The sequence below is a fragment of the Thermothelomyces heterothallicus genome, assembly GCF_042370625.1.
Source record: "Thermothelomyces heterothallicus CBS 202.75 unplaced genomic scaffold P884_scaffold_31, whole genome shotgun sequence".
Classification (NCBI taxonomy): Eukaryota; Fungi; Ascomycota; class Sordariomycetes; order Sordariales; family Chaetomiaceae; genus Thermothelomyces; species Thermothelomyces heterothallicus.
Window position 1 is genome coordinate 136,449 of NW_027192592.1, and position 17,161 is coordinate 153,609.

Here is a 17,161-nt window from a genome sequence, read left to right on the forward strand (position 1 = left end):
CTAGGGGAGATTGTCGAAACCGTCCAGCTTCTCGCGAAAGGCCAGAAGAGCCTTACGCTCAGCTTCCGGATGGGATTCATTGGGAACAATGGAAACACCCGCGATAATTTGTAGGGTCCTACGCAACACGAGCTCGGTTGGAAATCGAGTGTAGAGGATGCTCTTGATTAGGAAAGAAACACCCGAGATTGCCTCTAGAACGGAACTCTTGCCAGACGACTTGTCACCGCACACGATGATTTGGGGGAGGGAGATGTAGTTGTTGATGCCTTGCAAACGGAGCTGGTCAATTGAGTCTAGAAAAGTCAGGTTAAATCTACGCTAGCAAGGTAATAATACAGTAACTCCCTGTAAAGAGCTCTGTAGTCTGTTCATATCTCTAATTCTTGGATTTCTGTTGACTAGAGTCGGAGTGGTGCAGAAACAGGGGGGTAGGAGCATCTGGAAGGGGTGTAGGATTATCTGGTGAACAAGGAAGGGGATTACAGGGGCATCTCGGTTGGCCAGGAAAGGGGGCCAGGGGTATCTAGTTAACCAGAAGGGGGGCAGGGACATCTGGTTGACCCGATATGACCGATTCTTTTTCCTCTTACCAGATTTCTATATTCTGTACACATAAGGATGTTCTATTCTCATACCTGGTTGCTTAGCTCCCAGCCAATCGTCTCCCATTTTGAACCGCACGCGTTTGTTAGGGCGAATTGAAAGCGCATTTTTAGCGCGAGGCAAGCGCAGATTCAATCCAGACAACGATTAACAAAGAATAATTAGGTTCCAGGTTTCGACAAGCTCGGCGCCGGGCCTGCTATGCCACAATTTCCTCGTGCTAATTAGCGCTTCGAAGCAGATAGTAATGCTTAATCTGATGTAGACTCTGCTTATACTGCTTCAGTCGACGTGAATGATTTTCTACCAGGCTGCAACCATTGCCTTTGACTAGCGTGTTTTGCGCCTGTTGCGCCTGTTGCGCTGTGTACTTTCGTGCCTCTCTTTGTGCCGTCACCTAGCGCCCCCCTTGCGCACTCTTGCGTTTCGTATGTACATACATACAAGCGCGGTCCCATTGCGGCCTGGCACGTCCAGGAGACTGGATTTCGGATGCTTACACCAAAGCAAGTTTGGCTTTCCAGTTTCTGGCGGCTTAACGCAACTGCACAAGTCTCAAGATCGTCCACCGAAAGGCTGAAGAATGGGCAGCGAAGCGTGGATCCCAGCTTGTTCCGGCGAAATACGAGGTCCTCTGCTTCACCAGAGATCCCAAGGCCAACAGCACACATGCCCCCCGGCTACCCTACGCCACGATTCAGGCCTCCCCATCGTGTCGATACCTCGGTATTTAGATAGACACCAAACTCCGATGGGACTACCAACGTGAAAAGGTCGAAGCTAGGGCTACACAGCGACTGTTGACCCTGTCTGCGTTGGCCTCCCCCATGTAGGGCACTGGGGCAATCGATCTGCGGCAAGTATACCGGGCCATGATCGTCCCCCAAGTGCTCTATGGCTGCTCTGCATACGCGATACATTTTGCAGACTACACAGTTCACCTGTGCCCTAGCTGATAGCGACCCTAAGCGACGTACCCCTGACGCATTAGCCTGTCGTAGTAACGTCTCAGTGGCCTCAAGTAAACACCGACCTGAAACATATCAACGAGCAAGTCATAGACACTTCCAATGCCACGGTTACAGTCACATTAGCACTCGAGCGCAACACAGATATAAAGCTATCGTCCTAGCTGTACCAAGCTCGGCAGCCCGTCAATTGCAGTACAAGCAGCCAAGGCGATCACATGGACCGAACTCCCGCAGTAGCTCGGGAAGCCCTATCACAGTACTCCAACACACAGTGCGCAGAAGAGTGATAATCAGTAGACAGAAACAGAGGAGGGCCAGGAAAGGCCTGACAAGTACATACACACAGAACAGGTATTAGGACTGCTAGGGGAGAGGTAACCAAATTCAAGCGGCCGGGAGAGCAAACTTTGTGTAGGAACGACCTGTTGGAATTTCTTGTAGGAAGGATTTCTTTCCCAGAAGCAGCAAATGGGAGCCCTATACTTATAGTTATACGATGTATAGCCGCCGCTAGGGCGGTGGGTCAGTCCATGAATCCATTACTATCATCATCTAGAGTTGTCCTAGGCCTAGCATAGTCCTAGGAACATTGAGTCCTAGGACTAACTAGTTTTCCTAGGACTACCTACAGATCTTAGGACAGACATGTCCTAGGAATGCAAGAAGATGCTGATAATGATGATGATGATGACGACGATGATGAATTCATAGACTGACCCAGCTGCCCTACTAGCAGCTATACAGCGTACAACTATAAATACAGGTGTTCCTACTTCTTTTTCCAGAAACGTGTGTTCCCGTCTCTCTTTTCCGGCGACAGCAACTCTTACAGAAATATCCGGTTCGCAGCTAGACAATTCCTACAGGAGTTGACATCTCCGTTGCACTGTAGTTGCCCCTTTACTTACAGTCTTACTATCCGTTCCGTGTACTCGCTCTTGTCAGGTCGTTCCCGGCCCTCTTCAGCTTCTGTCTACCAATTCTCGCGCGTCAACGCTAGGTATAATTACTGGAGTACTGTAGACCGGACGGTCCTGAATTTGCTTAAAGAGCCCCGTCCTAAGGACGATCTTTGCTGCCTGTACTGCTATAGTCGGATTGCAGAGGATGCGCTTAACGTCCACGCATGGTTGCCTACCCGCCCACATCTGGTGTCGTTCGTAAATAGGAGTCAAAGTATATAATTAGATTTATACTCTGCTTTGGGCTTGGTACTACTCCTCTAATCCCTACTTTGCTTTAGACACCTGGCTGGCCTTTACGCATCTTTGCTTGCATCCCCTGTAACTGCGACTGGCCGGGGACATGTCCTCGATGGTCAGACGCCTGGTCCTGACTGCAGTGCGGTTGGTTCATCACATGAGTAGTCCGCGCAGCCTTTAAAGCGCATCTCGCTTGGCAAAGCCTTGCTAGCAGAGGGGGGTGCTTCTCCTATAAGAATCCCTTGAGGTAGCGTCCCTTAGCCCTACAAATGACGCGGGCTGACCCAGAGTGGGAAGACGCTGTGTCACCAGTTAAGAATACCAGTCTACATCATACCAGGTCTGCCAAGCGCTCCTTCTCGGCTCAGGTTTGTTACATGAATTGACAATCGCCTCACAGCCTGGTATACGTTCCAAGTGCTCCTTTAGCCGTTGCTCCTCCTCGGCCAGCCGCTGGCTCCACCAGTCGTCCGGATGTTGCCCCTGTCGGATGACGTTCCGTGCCCATGACCAGGGAAATGCCGCCTGTACGAATAGCGAGGCCAGACCGTCGTGCTTGACCAGGGGTTTCAGAGGTTGAGTGATGTGCATGTAGCCTCTCACAATCTGCATCCCCTCGTCCTTGGTCGTCCCCTCGCGGCGTGCCGCCGGGTTGTAAAGGAAGTCGGCGAAGACGACACGTATGGTAAGCGCCGGTGCGTCGATCTTACCACGCAGCCAATTAACCGTGTCGCGCCAGTCCACTATGGCGGGGTGTTCATCAACGGGCCAGTCGTGCGGCATGTAGGGCGGGAAGACAAGCTCGAGGAAGCGGAGATGGGCGAGACAGTCAGCAGGGACGGCATCTCGGAGGAAATGCGATGCAGCGAGACGCTCGTATGGGTAGTGCTCCTCGGTGCTGGCGGTTCCCGTGGAGTCCAGGGCCCAGAACGGCCACGCCTGGACATCGTGAACAATGAAATGGTTACGCGAGAAGAAGACAAGCTGGGCATCGCGGTATAAGGCGTGGTAGACGAGAAAGAGGCTGGTTGGTGGAGCCCAGCAGTTGCAGGTGAAGGAGAAGGCGGCGTGTCGGCGACGGCAAAAGCAGCCTGGGCACGGTGCTGGCCGGCCCGAGGGGTCGACGCCAAGGCATTGGCTCAGCCGGCAACCGTGATGAATGTAAGGCTGACATCTACCCTCGGAAGCTAGACAAGGCGGGCAGCATACTTGGTAGCGGCGATATCTCCTGCACCACGTGACCTCCTTCCAGGGGGTTACCAGGTCTGTATACTCGAGAATAAGAAGTCGTAGCTCGCGCGGCAGGTTTACTAGAGCCGACGGTGCCTTAGCAGGTGCAAGGCGAAGAGCTGACGGCTTAGGGCAGGCTTTTAGGATAGCGCTTTCGGCCAGCCGCTGGAGTGCGCGGTCCCATTGTTTGCAAAGCCGTACACGGCAGTCTTTGAGGGGCGGGAAGAGGGCGAGCGGGGCGATGGCTAGCTGGCCAGCCTCTAGCGCATACTCGTGCTGATGGTTGATATCGCAAACTAACGAGAGCGCCAGGCATCCGGGGCGAACGTGGGACGACAAGTGGACCGCAGCGTCGTACCAGCTAGTCAGTAGGGCTTGGGCTGCTAGCTTAGAGGAAGTTAAGTCTATACCCGACGAGACGGGATCGAGCAGCGGTCGACGGTGCACACTCCCATGGTACTTGGCGCACTGGGCGCGGATACTATTAGCGTGCGGCTCATGCTCGACATCGTCGCAACAGCAAAGCGGCGGATAGTCCTTCGAGTCGACCGGATAGTGGCACGAGCACTCGTTGAGAACGATCTTGAGACTCGTCAAGGAGGCGATGGCCGTTGGCGACAGGGCTTGAAGGGACTCGAGGGAGGCCTTGTAAGCGTAGATGACGAATTGGTTGGCAGAATACAGCAGGGCAGCGGCTTCGGTGTAAAGGTCGCGGCAGGACCGGAGTAGGCCGGCGAAGTTGCGTGTCGGCGGCGGGTCAAAGGCCGACACGAATATTCGCGACTCCTTGCGACCATCCAAGTAATACGTGTTTGGGCGCCCATCACGGCGGGCTATGCCTATATGAAGATATATGCGATGGCGTACGTGAGGAGGCAGCCGTAGCAGAGTCGGTGGCCGGGGCGGCTGCTCCTCGATGCCTCGCATCATCGTTGGGGGCCGATGGCTCTTGGCCGCCGTTACGGTTGATTCGAAAGGATTGGTAGCAGTTTGCTGTCGACTGTTCAATTTCGCGTTCCGTTTAGTTTTCGCGATGAAGAACTGAGAGCAGAAGTCGGGTTTGTTCAACAGAAAACACAAATCAAATTGGAAGCCCGGGTAATTAATTACCTTAAGTAAGGTGGGTGCTACGCTAATCCGATCCATCAATCCGACGGGGGTACCTTCAGCTGGTGGGCAAGAACCTTAAACTTTGTGACACACCGCTCGGGCAGGGAAGAAAAGGCGTAATTAGTCCAAATTCAACAGCGCAAGGCCCAGCTGGGAAGTAAATTAAGGTATGAAACAAGGTCGGACTAGAACGCGGAAAGGGGGATTGAATATGGGGAATAATATTCTCTAATTAATTAACCACTGCGTTCTTCTCACGAGGACTAGAGCGTGAAAATATCTAATTACACAATCCAACCTCTAGCAACACAGTGATGAATTTCTTTCACCTGGTACGTCATTCCAGCCCTAGACACCGTCTCTAAGATACTTGAACGGACAGATACAACTGACGTTGCAGACACATTTCCTGACGAAGAGATTGTCGAATGGGATGTGACTAGGTCGACCCGAATCAGCCACCCACTGCAAGAGATCAAAGATTTTCAACGACAGCATTGTAGTCCACAAAATCGATGCTCTTGCCGGACCGGACCCAAAGATAATCTTTTTGACGCCAAAGTGCTGCTGTGGATGCTTCGGGGGCATTCTTCACAAGCTTGAAGTACGGAGGAATCGGTATGTATGTATGTACAGTACATGCATACACCTGCAGACCTGGACGGTCAGGCAGAATGATAATAAATAGGGGCGCCCAGCTGAAATACAATGTTCGCCTCGACCCAATTCCGGGGTGGAACCGTGATTGACCATGCTGAACCACACTTATCTCGCCCGTATCTTGCACGGAGCTCCACTAGTTATTAATTCACGCCGGTGATAACGCAAGAGAGCCAGTCAGCCACCCACCTTGGTCGGTATCATCCAACATTGACGTAACCCACAGAAGAGGTAAGAGGACCCTTGATGATCGCCTTCGATGATCTGCAAGATGACTCCCGAGCTTCCGAGTTCGGGGAATGGCGATCTTGAGCTAGCTGTAGCCCAATTAACGCTGACGATCAAGATGACCCAGATCCTTTCGACACAGGGGTGCGTGCTCACGCAGTAATTAGCCCTTCCCACAAAACCGGTGGCCCCCTCATGGGGAGAGCCAAGGACGGCGGCGAGATCCTGCAAAACCATAAAAGTCCTGTCCCGTTCCCAATCGAAAGCCTCGCGTAGAGAAGCAAACAGAAGCAGTATAGATTGGATATACAATGATGGTGATGATGATGATGATGACAAATGATAATGATTCGATGAGCAAGTCGTACACAAGTCCAGAATCCGTGCGAGCTGGTCCCGACATCAACTCTTTACTCCCTTGGCCGCCCCTCTCAACTTCGCCTTTATCCTCCCCACCAGGACCGCCAGCCCGGCCTCCGGCCCCTCATCGGCCGCCACAAACCGCCTCACAAGAATATTGAACATGCCGCCAAACGCCAGGGCGATGGCCGTCGAGGTAAAGATGATGACGTTGTACGGCATGCTGAAGTCGGGCGTGGGCAGGCTGCAGAGCAGCGACGTGGTTCTGAGGTTGTACGCCGCCCGGGCCGCCGTATTCCCTTCCGCCCCGCGGTCGAGGATGGTGATGACGGCGGCGGCCACGTCAAACCCGCGGTTCGCGTCCGGCGGGTACTCGGTATACCGCAGGATGGACTTTTCAAAGTCGTACGTGAGGAACACGGTCGAGGCCGCGGGCACGCGCATACGCACTTCGAGCTGGGTACCGCGGGCGCGGTCAAGGGCCGGGCGGTAGTAAACTTGTTGGATCAGCGACTTGTTAATGTCGTCATTGTCTCGGTCTGCGGCGCTATTATTTTTGCTATTATTGTTGTCATTACGAGACGAGGATGGCGATGAGGATGTGCCGGCTACGCGCGCTTCCATGGTGTGCAGGTAAATACGCATAAACCAGGGGAGTGTTTCCATGTAGATGAATTCGACCTCGGTGTCGGGACTTGGGTTGCGCAGAATAGTCTGCACGCCGCCGCGCTCCTGGCCGTAGCCGGTGAAGCTGCGTTCGGCATAAAGAAGTGGAGTCTCCGGTGTCAGGATGCCGGCCGAGGCGCCATCCTCGAGGCGGGGGAGCATCAACTCCAGCTCGGTCTCGGGCGGCGAGACGTGAAAGCAGCGCGAAACTTGGTCGGGGTTCTTTTTCTCGGAAACGTCCTGGGTGACAAAGACAGTGCGAGAGTGGGGAACCTGGAGGCACACCGGAGGTACGGCCGGGTCTGCAAGAGGGCAGGTTCCTTTCACGGGCTTGCCGAAGATCTGGGCGAGTGACCACTCCTGGTTGGTGTGGTCCATGGGAAAGCATGTGTCATGAGAGTGGTAGGGCTTCGAAGTGTTGCAAGGCAGCCGATCGGCTGGCGGGGGTCTGGGTATAGGATTGTCTTGAAGCTCTGTTAGTCGACAGCGGAGATGGCGGGGTGGCCCTGCCTGGAGAACGACGTACCCCTCGGCCGCTTGGACCGTTCGATGTCAAGGACCATGTCGATAGTTTGCTCGATCTGTAGAACGCATTCATCGCCGGGGGGGCAAACTGGGCGGACATCGATGGCCATGGTTTGCCACGAAGCGTCAAACAGCTTGTGGCCGTCGAGCAGCGTGGCGATCCCGGCTTTGCCCTTGCATGGCAGGAGCTTCAGGAACGGGGTAAGGTTTTCGGTACAGACCACCTCGTGAGGCAGCACGCCGTAGAGCAGATGCATATTACTGTCCGTAGGATGGTCGCCTTCGGGTTGGAAGGACATTACGGGGCGTGTCGTCCGGGTTTCGTCGATGAAGTTGACCGAGGCGCAGAATAGCCCCGACAGGGCGTTTGTGAGGGTTCGCCATTTGCGGTCCGCTCTGCGAGTCAATTGTTGTCAGTAAGCGGCAGTGTCGATGGTCGGGAATCAAACTAGAGTGCCCTACTCCTCGTCCGCGTCAGCCTCGAGCCACGCCCAGAGTTCGACACCAGTGCCGCCCTCACGCGCGCCGTTCCACGGCCTGGCGCCCCAAGTTTCGGCATCCCATCGCCCCAAGCTAAACCTCAGATGAAGCTCGCGCGTGCCGGCATGTTGCAGGATCTGACCGAGCGAGCGCGGGAAGAAGCGGAAGTTGCCCTTTTCGAACTCGGAGAAGGTCGTGTTGGAGCGGAAGTTGAAGCTCGCAAGGAGCGAGGACAGAGGCAGCGGCCGCAGGTTCAGTTGCTCATAGTAGTCGGAGGATGCCGAAGCAGGAAAGACATTCAAGGAAAAAAGGAAAACCCAAAGGAACGACAGGAAGGGTAGGAATTGGCGCATCTTGCTTCCTCAGCGCCGTTTGGCCATTTGGCGCATGGGATCCGCGAGAGGGAGACGAGAGGTTCGACGATGATAAGTCTTGGCAGTCCCGGGATAAAGGTGGCCACACTTTCCCTAACGCGCTCTGCAGCCTTGCAACGCGGCTGACGCTGTTCGCTCCGCCAGGCCAAGGCGGTCACCTCCAAATTTCCCATCTCCAGACCCGCAACTCTAAACCAGGAAGCCAAGCACCTTGTCGGACATCTTTTCAACCCACACCACTGACACGTTGAACAAACCTCGACATCGAGTATCCCTTGCCAGCATCTTCATCAGAGCCCACAAACCTTTTTTTTTTTTTGCACAATGGCTGCCGAACAACGAAAGCTGCTTGGTACGCTCCTTCCTTTTCATCCCTCCTCGTCTCAACAATGCGATGAGTGCTAACATGGGTTTCTTCTGCGCAGAGCAGCTTATGGGAGGTGGCATGGCGTCACGTAGCGCCCAGCTCCCGCTCACCGACCCCAAAGTCTGCCGCTCTTACCTCGTCGGTACCTGCCCGCACGACCTCTTTACCAACACCAAGGCCGACCTGGGCCCTTGCCCGCGCGTGCACTCGGAGGCGCTCAAGGCCGAGTACGAAAACCTGTCCGAGGCCGAGAAGAAGAAGTACGGGTTCGAGTACGACTACATGCGGGACCTGCAGAACCGCATCGAGGCGTGCAACCGCAACATCGACACGCTCCAGCGGCGGCTCGAGAAGACGCCCGACGAGGTCCGCCAGACCAACGCGCTGCTCAAGGCCATCTCGGACCTGGGCTCGACCATCGCCAACGGCCTGCTCGAGGTCGAGATCCTGGCCGAGTCGGGCGAGGTCGCGCGCGCCTACGACGAGTACTACAAGGTGCGCCACGCGCAGGCGGCCAAGGCCGAGCGCGAGCGCGAGCTCAAGGCGCTGTCCGAGACGTCCGGGCCCTCGGGCCACCAGAAGTTGCAGGTCTGCGACGTCTGCGGAGCGTACCTGAGCCGGCTCGACAACGACCGCCGCCTGGCCGACCACTTCTTTGGCAAGATGCACTTGGGCTTTGCTCAGATGCGCAAGGCCTACGACGCGCTCCCCAAGGAGATGAAGGGGAGGCAGCGGCCGCCAATGTCCATGGGCGGCGGTGGGGACGAGGATATGGGCGGCGTCCCGACGGGCCCCGCCGGCGGGTATGGCGATGGGTGGAAAGGCAGGGGGTCCAGGAGCGGTGGCTTCCGTCCGCGCGGGCCGAGGAGGGGTTGGTAGAAACGGGAAAGGGAGCGGTAGGACACTTGCATTCACTGGCGTTTTGGCGTTGCGTATTATGGGATATATGGTATGGCACGATATCACGGCGGGCTAATGCTTCCAGCTTCTTTCTTGGTGTTCTTCTGCTTCTCGTTTTTATTAACCAAGCACGGTATCGTATGCAAAAATTTCCAAATAAAAAGACCCCGTGAATCGGTCAGGGTCATGTGGGTTTGACTTTCATGATCAAGGGCACAGAGGCTACGCTGGGTGCCGGGTTACTATCTCTCGTAAAGGTCGTTTACCGCGGGCCGCTCCGGTAAGCCTGGCCTAACCGCGGCCATTGATTCGAGCATTTCTGTCGGCCTTTTCCTCGTCCACTGCCGTGTTTGGTGTCTATATATATATAGAGCCATCTCAATTACCGTGACGAACCTGCTCCGCCAAGCCCCAACTTGGCTAGCGTTGCGCGTCGCTATTTGATGATGGATGCGCCATGGACCAGTGACCGCCTTTTGAGCCTCGCACTCCCTCTCCTATGATGGGTTCTGCTTGGCAGCGATATCAGCAGCCACCTCCTCATCCCACTTGCCTACGGGCGATGCGATGGAAAGGTCAACATCGGGCTTGGACACCCACGCGGCCTCGACCGTCTTAGGCGCCGCGGCAGCTGATGTCGGCAAAGGGGGGAAATCCTCCTGCTTCAGGTCGGCCTTCTTCGGCGGAGACGACTCCGCCGCCGTCGCAGCAGCAGCAGCAGCAGGTGGGTTCGGCCGTGCCTGATCTCGCCCATTCTCTCCCTCGCGTTCATCAAACAGCGTCCGTCCCCCGCCTCCGCGCCCACCCCTGCCCCGTCCACCACCCCGGCCCCTGCCTCGCCCTCTCAACCCGAACCCGTTAAAGTCTCCGCCCTCATCCGCGAAGCCCCCGCCGCTGGCGAACCGACTCGCCCCGAGGCCGGCCGCGGACCTGGCGCCCCTCACCCCGCCGTGGGCTCCCTTGAACCCCCCCTTCCTGTCTTCCTCGCGACCGACGAGGTCCTCCTTGCCGGCGTCCCAGCCGCCCCCTTCCTTGCCGGCCATGGCCTTGAGCTTGCGCTCCCGGTTCTTGGCCCGCTCGTCCTCGAGCTTGCGGCGCGCCTCCTCGGCGGCCCGGCGGCGCTCCAGCGCCTTCTCCATGTCGTGCGCGTACGCGGCCGCGAACTCGGACTCGTCGCGCTGCGCCTCCTCGAACCGCCGCGTCTTCTCGGCCGCGAGCAGCCGCATCTTCTCCATGCGCTCCGTCAGCTCCTCCTCCGTGAGCTTCGGGCGCGGATTCGCCCCCGAGTTGAGCCTGGCTTGGGAGATGGCCGAGGCGGTGTTGTTGTTGTTGTTGTTGTTGTTGTTGTTTGTCGACGCGGATGCCGTCGATCCCTTGGCTTTTGCTCCTGGTGCTGTGCCGGAGGGCTCGCGCGGGCCGGTGGGGGGTTGTTTGGAGTTTGTAGTTGGCGCTGAGGTGGCCGTGGATTCTTGGGCGGACGGCGAGTTGTTTGCGTTCCCGGACTTCGAAGTTCTCTTGTGATTATTATTATTCCTGTTGTTATTATTATTGTTGTTATTGCCATTATTGTTGCCCGGTGGCCGAGGGGACTTGCTATCCCCCCGTCGCCCCGGATTGTGGCGGGATTGCGCTAACGATCCCCTCACCGGGTGAACCGGCGCGGTGGGAGCGGGCTGTTGCGAGACAGGTGCCGGTGCAGGTGCCGGACTTGGTGCTGCGGGAGCATCGTGAACGGTGACGGTTTCGGACAGGATGACTGTCTCTTCTTCCACTGGCTCGATGTCATCAGCGAATAGATCGTCGTCGGTGCGGCCGCCAAACTGGTCCTGGTCCATGGCTGCGAATGGAGAATTGATGGAGAGTTTGGTTGGTGGTATAGTGATAGTTACGTTTAAGCGCATTCGAATGTTCAAATTCGAATTCGCGACGGAGCCGGTGCTCCCTCTCTGAATAGGACGCGGAGCCCGTTTCTCTGCAGGCGACCAGATGGGGGGGTTCGAGGGGCTTAATTGAAGTGGGGAATGTCTTGCAGCGCGGCCTTCTTGGTCCCTTGGGCTTTCGCGGGGCAACAGAGCGCCGCCCCACAAGCGCGAGGGGCAGCCGGCTGCAACTGATGGCAGCGGCACAGCGCCGTCCCGTTTTTTCCTTGCTCCCGCTCTGTGCTGGCCCTACCTTGTTCGATCATCAATAGGTACTGTACACTACCTTACCAAGATTGAGGCCGCTTTACTTGAGGCATTTCCCATCCAAAACCAGGAAATGACACATCGCAGGTACGCCAAGATAATCAACGCCCACCCACGACTCTCTTGCAGCTCCTGGCCGGCTGACTTGGCCGAGAACATTGGAGATATGAACTGTTGTTCAGGCTCCCATCCTGCACCACGAGAGATGAAGATGAGACACAACCTAATGTAACTCGAGTGCATGCCCGGATTTCTAACTTGGCTGGATGACTTGCGCATCCTGCAGAACGCGCCGGCATCCAGAAACTTGGTCCACGGACCATGTCTGAAGACTCCATTGAAATGGCGCGCAGACGAGTGCATCATCCATAATAGCAGTGGGCAAGTGTGGTGCTTATTTATCAACTCATTTTTTATTTGTTTATGTTTACTTGTTCTCTTATTTTTTTTTCTTTTCTTTTCTTTTCCCCTTTCTCCCCTTGCGAGACCGTGGGTGCAGAAATCAGGCAAGATGTGCTTTCTGCCAGATAATATTCTGCCACAGGCAGGGGCAGGAAAGGATAGGTACCAGCACTTTGGGGCTTTTTTTATCGTGACTACCTCCTCCCGCGCCAGGTTCTTACCAGAAATACTTGGCTCCTTCGAATTGAGCATTGCCATCTCATCACAAAGTCAATCGTTTCGTCACTGCTCCTTGTCCATCCACTCCTGGATGATAATATCCGCAGCCTACGCCACCAGATTCGTCAGCACACGCACACAATCTCTGGCGATTTCGGGCACCTTGTGCAAAGCAAGGTCTCGCTCAGACTTACTTTCTCCCCCACCGCATAAGCAGTGGCGCTCAGGTGCGCCCCCGGCAACAGCGGCATCACGCTCATGTCCACGACCCTCAGGCCCTCGGCCCCGTGCACCTTGAGGTCCGGCCCGACGACGCCGCCCCGGTCCTCGGGCAGCATGGCGGCCGTGCAGCACGGGTGCATGAAGGACAGCGTGCTGTGCGAGCGGACGTACTCCTCCAGCGCCTCGTCGCTGTCGGCCACGGCCGAGCCGGGCGCCGTCTCGAGCGCCCCGCGGCCCCGCATGGTGGGCGTGTCGAGCAGGCCGCGCAGGAACCGCACGTGGGCGAGGTGCAGGTCGATGTCGACCGGGTTGGACCCGGAGCGGTAGTCGAGCACGGGCTGCGCGAGCGGGTCGCTGAGGTTGAGCCGCACGCTGCCGCGGCTGAGCGGGTGCAGCAGGAAGGCCAGGACCGACGACGCCTGCGGCGCCTCGCTCGTCGCCCACGGCGTCTCCAGGCTCGGCGCCTCCGGGTTGTCGAGCAGGTCGGCGAGCACGAGGAGCTGGGCCTCGTAGCCGGCCACCATCGCCGGGATGGTGCGGACGTCGGCCGCGAGATACGAGCCGGCCGTTCCGTCGGCGACCATGGCGCGGATCTTTGCGGTGATGGCGCCGCAGTCGGCCGTGAGGTGTGGGAGCGATACGAAGATGGCGTTGTTGCCCCCGGCGAGCGTGTAGGGGCCGCGGGCCGGGACCTCGTCGAAGCCGGCCATGGCGTCGGCTTTGAAGGTCGCGTTGTTGACCATCTCGGAGGGGAGCGGGAAGAAGCCGGTGTAGGGCTCGGTGTAGTTCCACGTGACGGGCGGACCGCAGTGGTCCTGGAGGTTGGCGCCGACGCCCGGCAGGTCAAGCGTCACGGGGATCCCGGCGTCATCCAAGAAGGATGCCGGGCCGATGCCGCTCCGTTGAAGGACGGTCGGGGTGTGCAGAGCGCCCGCCGAGATGATGACCTCGCCCTTCACCGTCACGTTGAACAGGTGGTCGTCGGCCAGGGACCGCGCCTCGACAAGCGGCGGTCCGTGGCTCGGCCCGTTGGGGAATACTACCCTGACAACCTGGTGTTGAACGAGGAGGTCGTAATTGGCTCGCGGGAGCACATCGGCGTAGTGGCCGAGCCCGGCGTGCGACCTTCTCGCCGTGACAGGGTGCTGCGAGGCGGGAACCCAGCAGACACCCTCCTTGTCGCCGCCGGCGCATTCGGTCACCGGATTGATTCCCATCTCCTGCCATGCCTGGTTGAGCAACGGCTGGTCGGCCCACTGGAAGACCGGATAGCTGCTGTAGATGGGGGTTGAGCCGTTGCCGTAGGCAGACAGGTCCCAGGTGTAGTGATACTTCTGGACGATGTCGGCCGGCGGTTCCGTGAATGTGACGCTCTGATTTGCCTCGAGTGAGACGAAGCTCGGAGCAACGTCAGGAGGAGTTGGGCGCGCTCACCTTCTGGAAGAAAGGGAACAGCCCCTCCCAGTCCCACTTGTGGCTGGACTGTTCGAACCCGGAGCCGCCGACCGCGGTCCACGCATCGTAGTCGTGGCGGGATGCGCGGTCAAAGAACATGCCGTTCACGGCACTGCTTCCACCCACCACTTGGCCGGCTAGCACAAACGCTGTCGTGTTTGCCATGTCAGGGTTGGGGAGGGAATTGAAAGACCAGGAGGGGGGAGCATCAGGCTGAGGTGTGATCCAGTCCGTCGGTGGATCGAAGGTTCCCGGGGCGTAGTGGACGTCTCCATACTCAATGACAAGGACGTTCTCTGCGTGGGTGAGCTCGGGCCTGGGCATAGAGGGAGAGGAAACATGCTGGACGACTTACTGGCTGGAAAGGCCTCTGTCAGCCGATCAGCTACAGTGAGGCCGCTAGTTCCACCGCCAACAACCACGAAGTCATAATCGTCGCGAAGCTGGGAGACCTGGCGCTTGGCATGGGGACGTGGGATGCTTGCTGAGCTCGCGAGAGCGGCACAGGACACAAGAGTGGCGGCGAGGAAGCCCATCTTGATGAATTCTTCAATCACCTCCGTCGCATTCAGTCATCGCCGACTTTGTTTTGGAAACTCTCTTCCTGCCCAGAGTTCCCAAGTCGGTGCCCACACCTTTAAGCTCCAGCCAAGGTGGACACTATCCAATGTTGAACATCACCAAGAACCCCGGATTTTCCCCTCTCTTGGTCTTCTTTGTCAGCAGTGCCGGGAGTGCAGATGCAGTGGGGTAGTGTACAAGTACACTAGCAGCAATGTTGACGGTCGAGCTCCTGCAGGTGAGGATATTCGGTTGCGGCGCTAACCCGGTCGGCTCTCGGATGCCACAGCCGACAGGCTGGCCAGGGCGGGTGCCGGGCCCCCCTTGATTTCGCTATCGGTCTATTGCTGGTGTGATTCGTCAGGTCTGCTGTGGACTCTATGCCCTGTCAAAGTTGCAATGCGAATTTGCGTTCGCTGGCCCCCTCGGGGGGAATGTGAGAACAAAAACGACTAATCCAATGAGAATGGATGGATGCTGTCATTGCATTGTAGTAAAAAGCCCGACTCGCGGGTTAACTGCTTACCCCCCTAGCATATACCTTGGGCGGCGGTCTTAATCCTTCGTTTATCGGGCCCACCGCGTGGTCGGTGCCGCTGATAGTTAGTTCAGCATCCGAGTCTGTGTTTGTGGTCTGGGGGTTGCTATTTTTATTGCTCTCCACCCCAGTCAAGACGAGGGTCGTCCCATCGGTCCAAGAAAGGTCAGACTCCGCCGGAGGAGCGGCCCCCTTGGCCCTGGTTCGCCTGCCAAACCGGAATGCGTTCCACGACAAGGATCCAATCGTTCTCGGCCGGGCAGACTCGGGATCCTCCAGCGACTGGTGTTGGTGTGGGAAGAGGCGATCCGCCAGTGGTCCGAAGACTTTGGCCAAAACCGGTCTTAGCGTTGGCATGCATCCGCACACAATGGCCGCGTTGGTTTCGGCTGTCGACCAGTTCGCGATGGCAACCAAATCCCAGGTGTGGTCCGGTGACCAGAGTAGCTTGCTGAGCATGATGGTTCGGATGACGGAGATGAGACAGACGCTGCAAAACTTACATCAACAAAGAGGCCTCATTGTTGGCGGCATTGAGACGGAAAAGGAAAGAAAAAAAGGAGGAGGAGGAGGGAAGGAAGGGCAAAAGAAACAAAAGAAACTACTCACAACAAACCAAAGGTAAAGACGATCAAAAGACCAATCTTCCGGCGGAGAGGCACCGTCATTGTCACCACGACGGGGATCGGGATGATGAAGATGAGGAAATCCGTGATGATGTGCAGGTATGTCAGAGCCCACCACACCGAGGTGGGGTGGCAGTAGCCCTCAAGCTTGGCGTCCCATACCTTGGCGATTGGAACGCACATGGTCAGGTACATGCCGATGGCCCAGGCGTTGTAGATGGCCACGATGGCAATGGCCGCCCACGTCGTCTTGCGGATGTAGTCGTGCGTCAGGACACGCAGGTAGAGAAGGAGGATGGAGATCTTGGTGAAGCAGAGGCTGAGATTGTACCATAGCGTCCCGATCCAGGACCACTGCTCCCGGACAGTAATATGTCAGCGATCGCAACTCTTGTTCTTCTTCCTCCTCCTCCTCTTCTTCTTCTCGTTCTCCACACGGTTGCATTGCTCCAAATATTCCAAGACCTGGCAGACGCGGGTTCATTCAAGACTGACCCTGAAGTACTCTGAAAACTCCTCTTCCGATACGTCGACCATATGGCGGCCGAGGCCGCTCTGGCTCTCTAGATTTCTCGAAACGTCAGCATCCTCAGACTGACGGAGACATGTTGCCGTATTCGGGTTTGAGCTCACCCATAATCATAAAAACGCCAAAGGCCACGCAGAAAAGCTAGACGTTTGAGCGAAAGGCACTCAGCTCCCACACGCCTACATCGGACAGCGTATTAGCGGTTTGGGAAGCGTACCATGGAAACCAACATGCACCAATCCTCGCTCTTGACGGACCGGAGCAGTTTAGCCCGGACGTAGAAGCGCAGGCTAACGACGACTGCCGACAGGCAATTCATCACGACGGCGCAGGCAACGATGGTGCCGGTCCTGTCCCCGCTCATTGTGAATGGAGCCCATCATCTGCGTCTCGGGGGGGATACTGGAGGTGAAGAAAGAAAGAAAAATAAAAACTGCCGGAGATGCGCAACGGAATCTGCTAGTCGTTCACGTCGACATTTTCACCCGGGCAGCAAGGGGCGTTGGTTCGGATGGAGTTCAGTAGTAGTTAAATGGGATACGGAAGAGACCTGTCGTTGCTGGGCAGATACTTATCATCTTTGGGAGTCCGGAACCGTTGGGAACTATCCGGATGTATGGAAAAGACGAAAGGAATTACATGGTGATGGCAAACATAATCCGGCCCGAAGCTAGTGTATGGTATCAAAGTCCGAGAAAAGTTCCAGCCTCCATGATCTGGGGGAGCAAGCCGAACCAGCGCCAT

The 17,161-nt window shown here is 56.9% G+C and overlaps 7 protein-coding genes across 7 annotated transcripts; 1 reads left to right on the plus strand and 6 right to left on the minus strand.

The window, feature by feature from the left end:
- Positions 1 to 713, minus strand: P884DRAFT_272739 (uncharacterized protein; the record flags this gene model as incomplete). Its single annotated transcript, XM_069442547.1, has 3 exons — positions 1 to 296; positions 594 to 600; positions 639 to 713. 3 exons carry the CDS (start codon positions 711 to 713, stop codon positions 1 to 3), a joined length of 378 nt encoding a protein of 125 aa, XP_069294169.1.
- Positions 714 to 2,886: 2,173 nt separating this feature from the next.
- On the minus strand, positions 2,887 to 4,939 carry P884DRAFT_287632 (uncharacterized protein; the record flags this gene model as incomplete). The annotated part of the gene is made up of 3 exons (XM_069443892.1): positions 2,887 to 3,079; positions 3,117 to 4,024; positions 4,307 to 4,939. The coding sequence occupies 3 exons, from the start codon at positions 4,937 to 4,939 to the stop codon at positions 3,043 to 3,045; spliced, it is 1,578 nt and encodes a 525-aa protein (XP_069294170.1). The 3' UTR covers positions 2,887 to 3,042.
- Positions 4,940 to 6,409: 1,470 nt separating this feature from the next.
- P884DRAFT_280532 (GPI transamidase component PIG-T) lies at positions 6,410 to 8,391 on the minus strand (the record flags this gene model as incomplete). The annotated part of the gene is made up of 3 exons (XM_069443450.1): positions 6,410 to 7,497; positions 7,560 to 7,954; positions 8,021 to 8,391. 3 exons carry the CDS (start codon positions 8,389 to 8,391, stop codon positions 6,410 to 6,412), a joined length of 1,854 nt encoding a protein of 617 aa, XP_069294171.1.
- Positions 8,392 to 8,736: 345 nt separating this feature from the next.
- P884DRAFT_210350 (uncharacterized protein) lies at positions 8,737 to 9,658 on the plus strand (the record flags this gene model as incomplete). Its single annotated transcript, XM_069438995.1, has 2 exons — positions 8,737 to 8,764; positions 8,838 to 9,658. 2 exons carry the CDS (start codon positions 8,737 to 8,739, stop codon positions 9,656 to 9,658), a joined length of 849 nt encoding a protein of 282 aa, XP_069294172.1.
- A 518-nt stretch (positions 9,659 to 10,176) lies between these two features.
- Positions 10,177 to 11,514, minus strand: P884DRAFT_210323 (uncharacterized protein; the record flags this gene model as incomplete). Its single annotated transcript, XM_069438992.1, has 1 exon — positions 10,177 to 11,514. One exon carries the CDS (start codon positions 11,512 to 11,514, stop codon positions 10,177 to 10,179), a length of 1,338 nt encoding a protein of 445 aa, XP_069294173.1.
- Positions 11,515 to 12,549: 1,035 nt separating this feature from the next.
- P884DRAFT_302926 (GMC oxidoreductase-like protein) lies at positions 12,550 to 14,699 on the minus strand (the record flags this gene model as incomplete). Its single annotated transcript, XM_069444982.1, has 4 exons — positions 12,550 to 12,594; positions 12,681 to 14,081; positions 14,143 to 14,459; positions 14,519 to 14,699. 4 exons carry the CDS (start codon positions 14,697 to 14,699, stop codon positions 12,550 to 12,552), a joined length of 1,944 nt encoding a protein of 647 aa, XP_069294174.1.
- A 269-nt stretch (positions 14,700 to 14,968) lies between these two features.
- Positions 14,969 to 16,863, minus strand: P884DRAFT_84521 (uncharacterized protein). Its single transcript, XM_069446119.1, has 5 exons — positions 16,635 to 16,863; positions 16,522 to 16,558; positions 16,384 to 16,451; positions 15,872 to 16,242; positions 14,969 to 15,752 (listed from the first exon to the last, which is right to left on the minus strand). Exons 1-5 carry the CDS (start codon positions 16,779 to 16,781, stop codon positions 15,239 to 15,241), a joined length of 1,137 nt encoding a protein of 378 aa, XP_069294175.1. The 5' UTR covers positions 16,782 to 16,863; the 3' UTR covers positions 14,969 to 15,238.
- Positions 16,864 to 17,161: the final 298 nt, after the last annotated feature.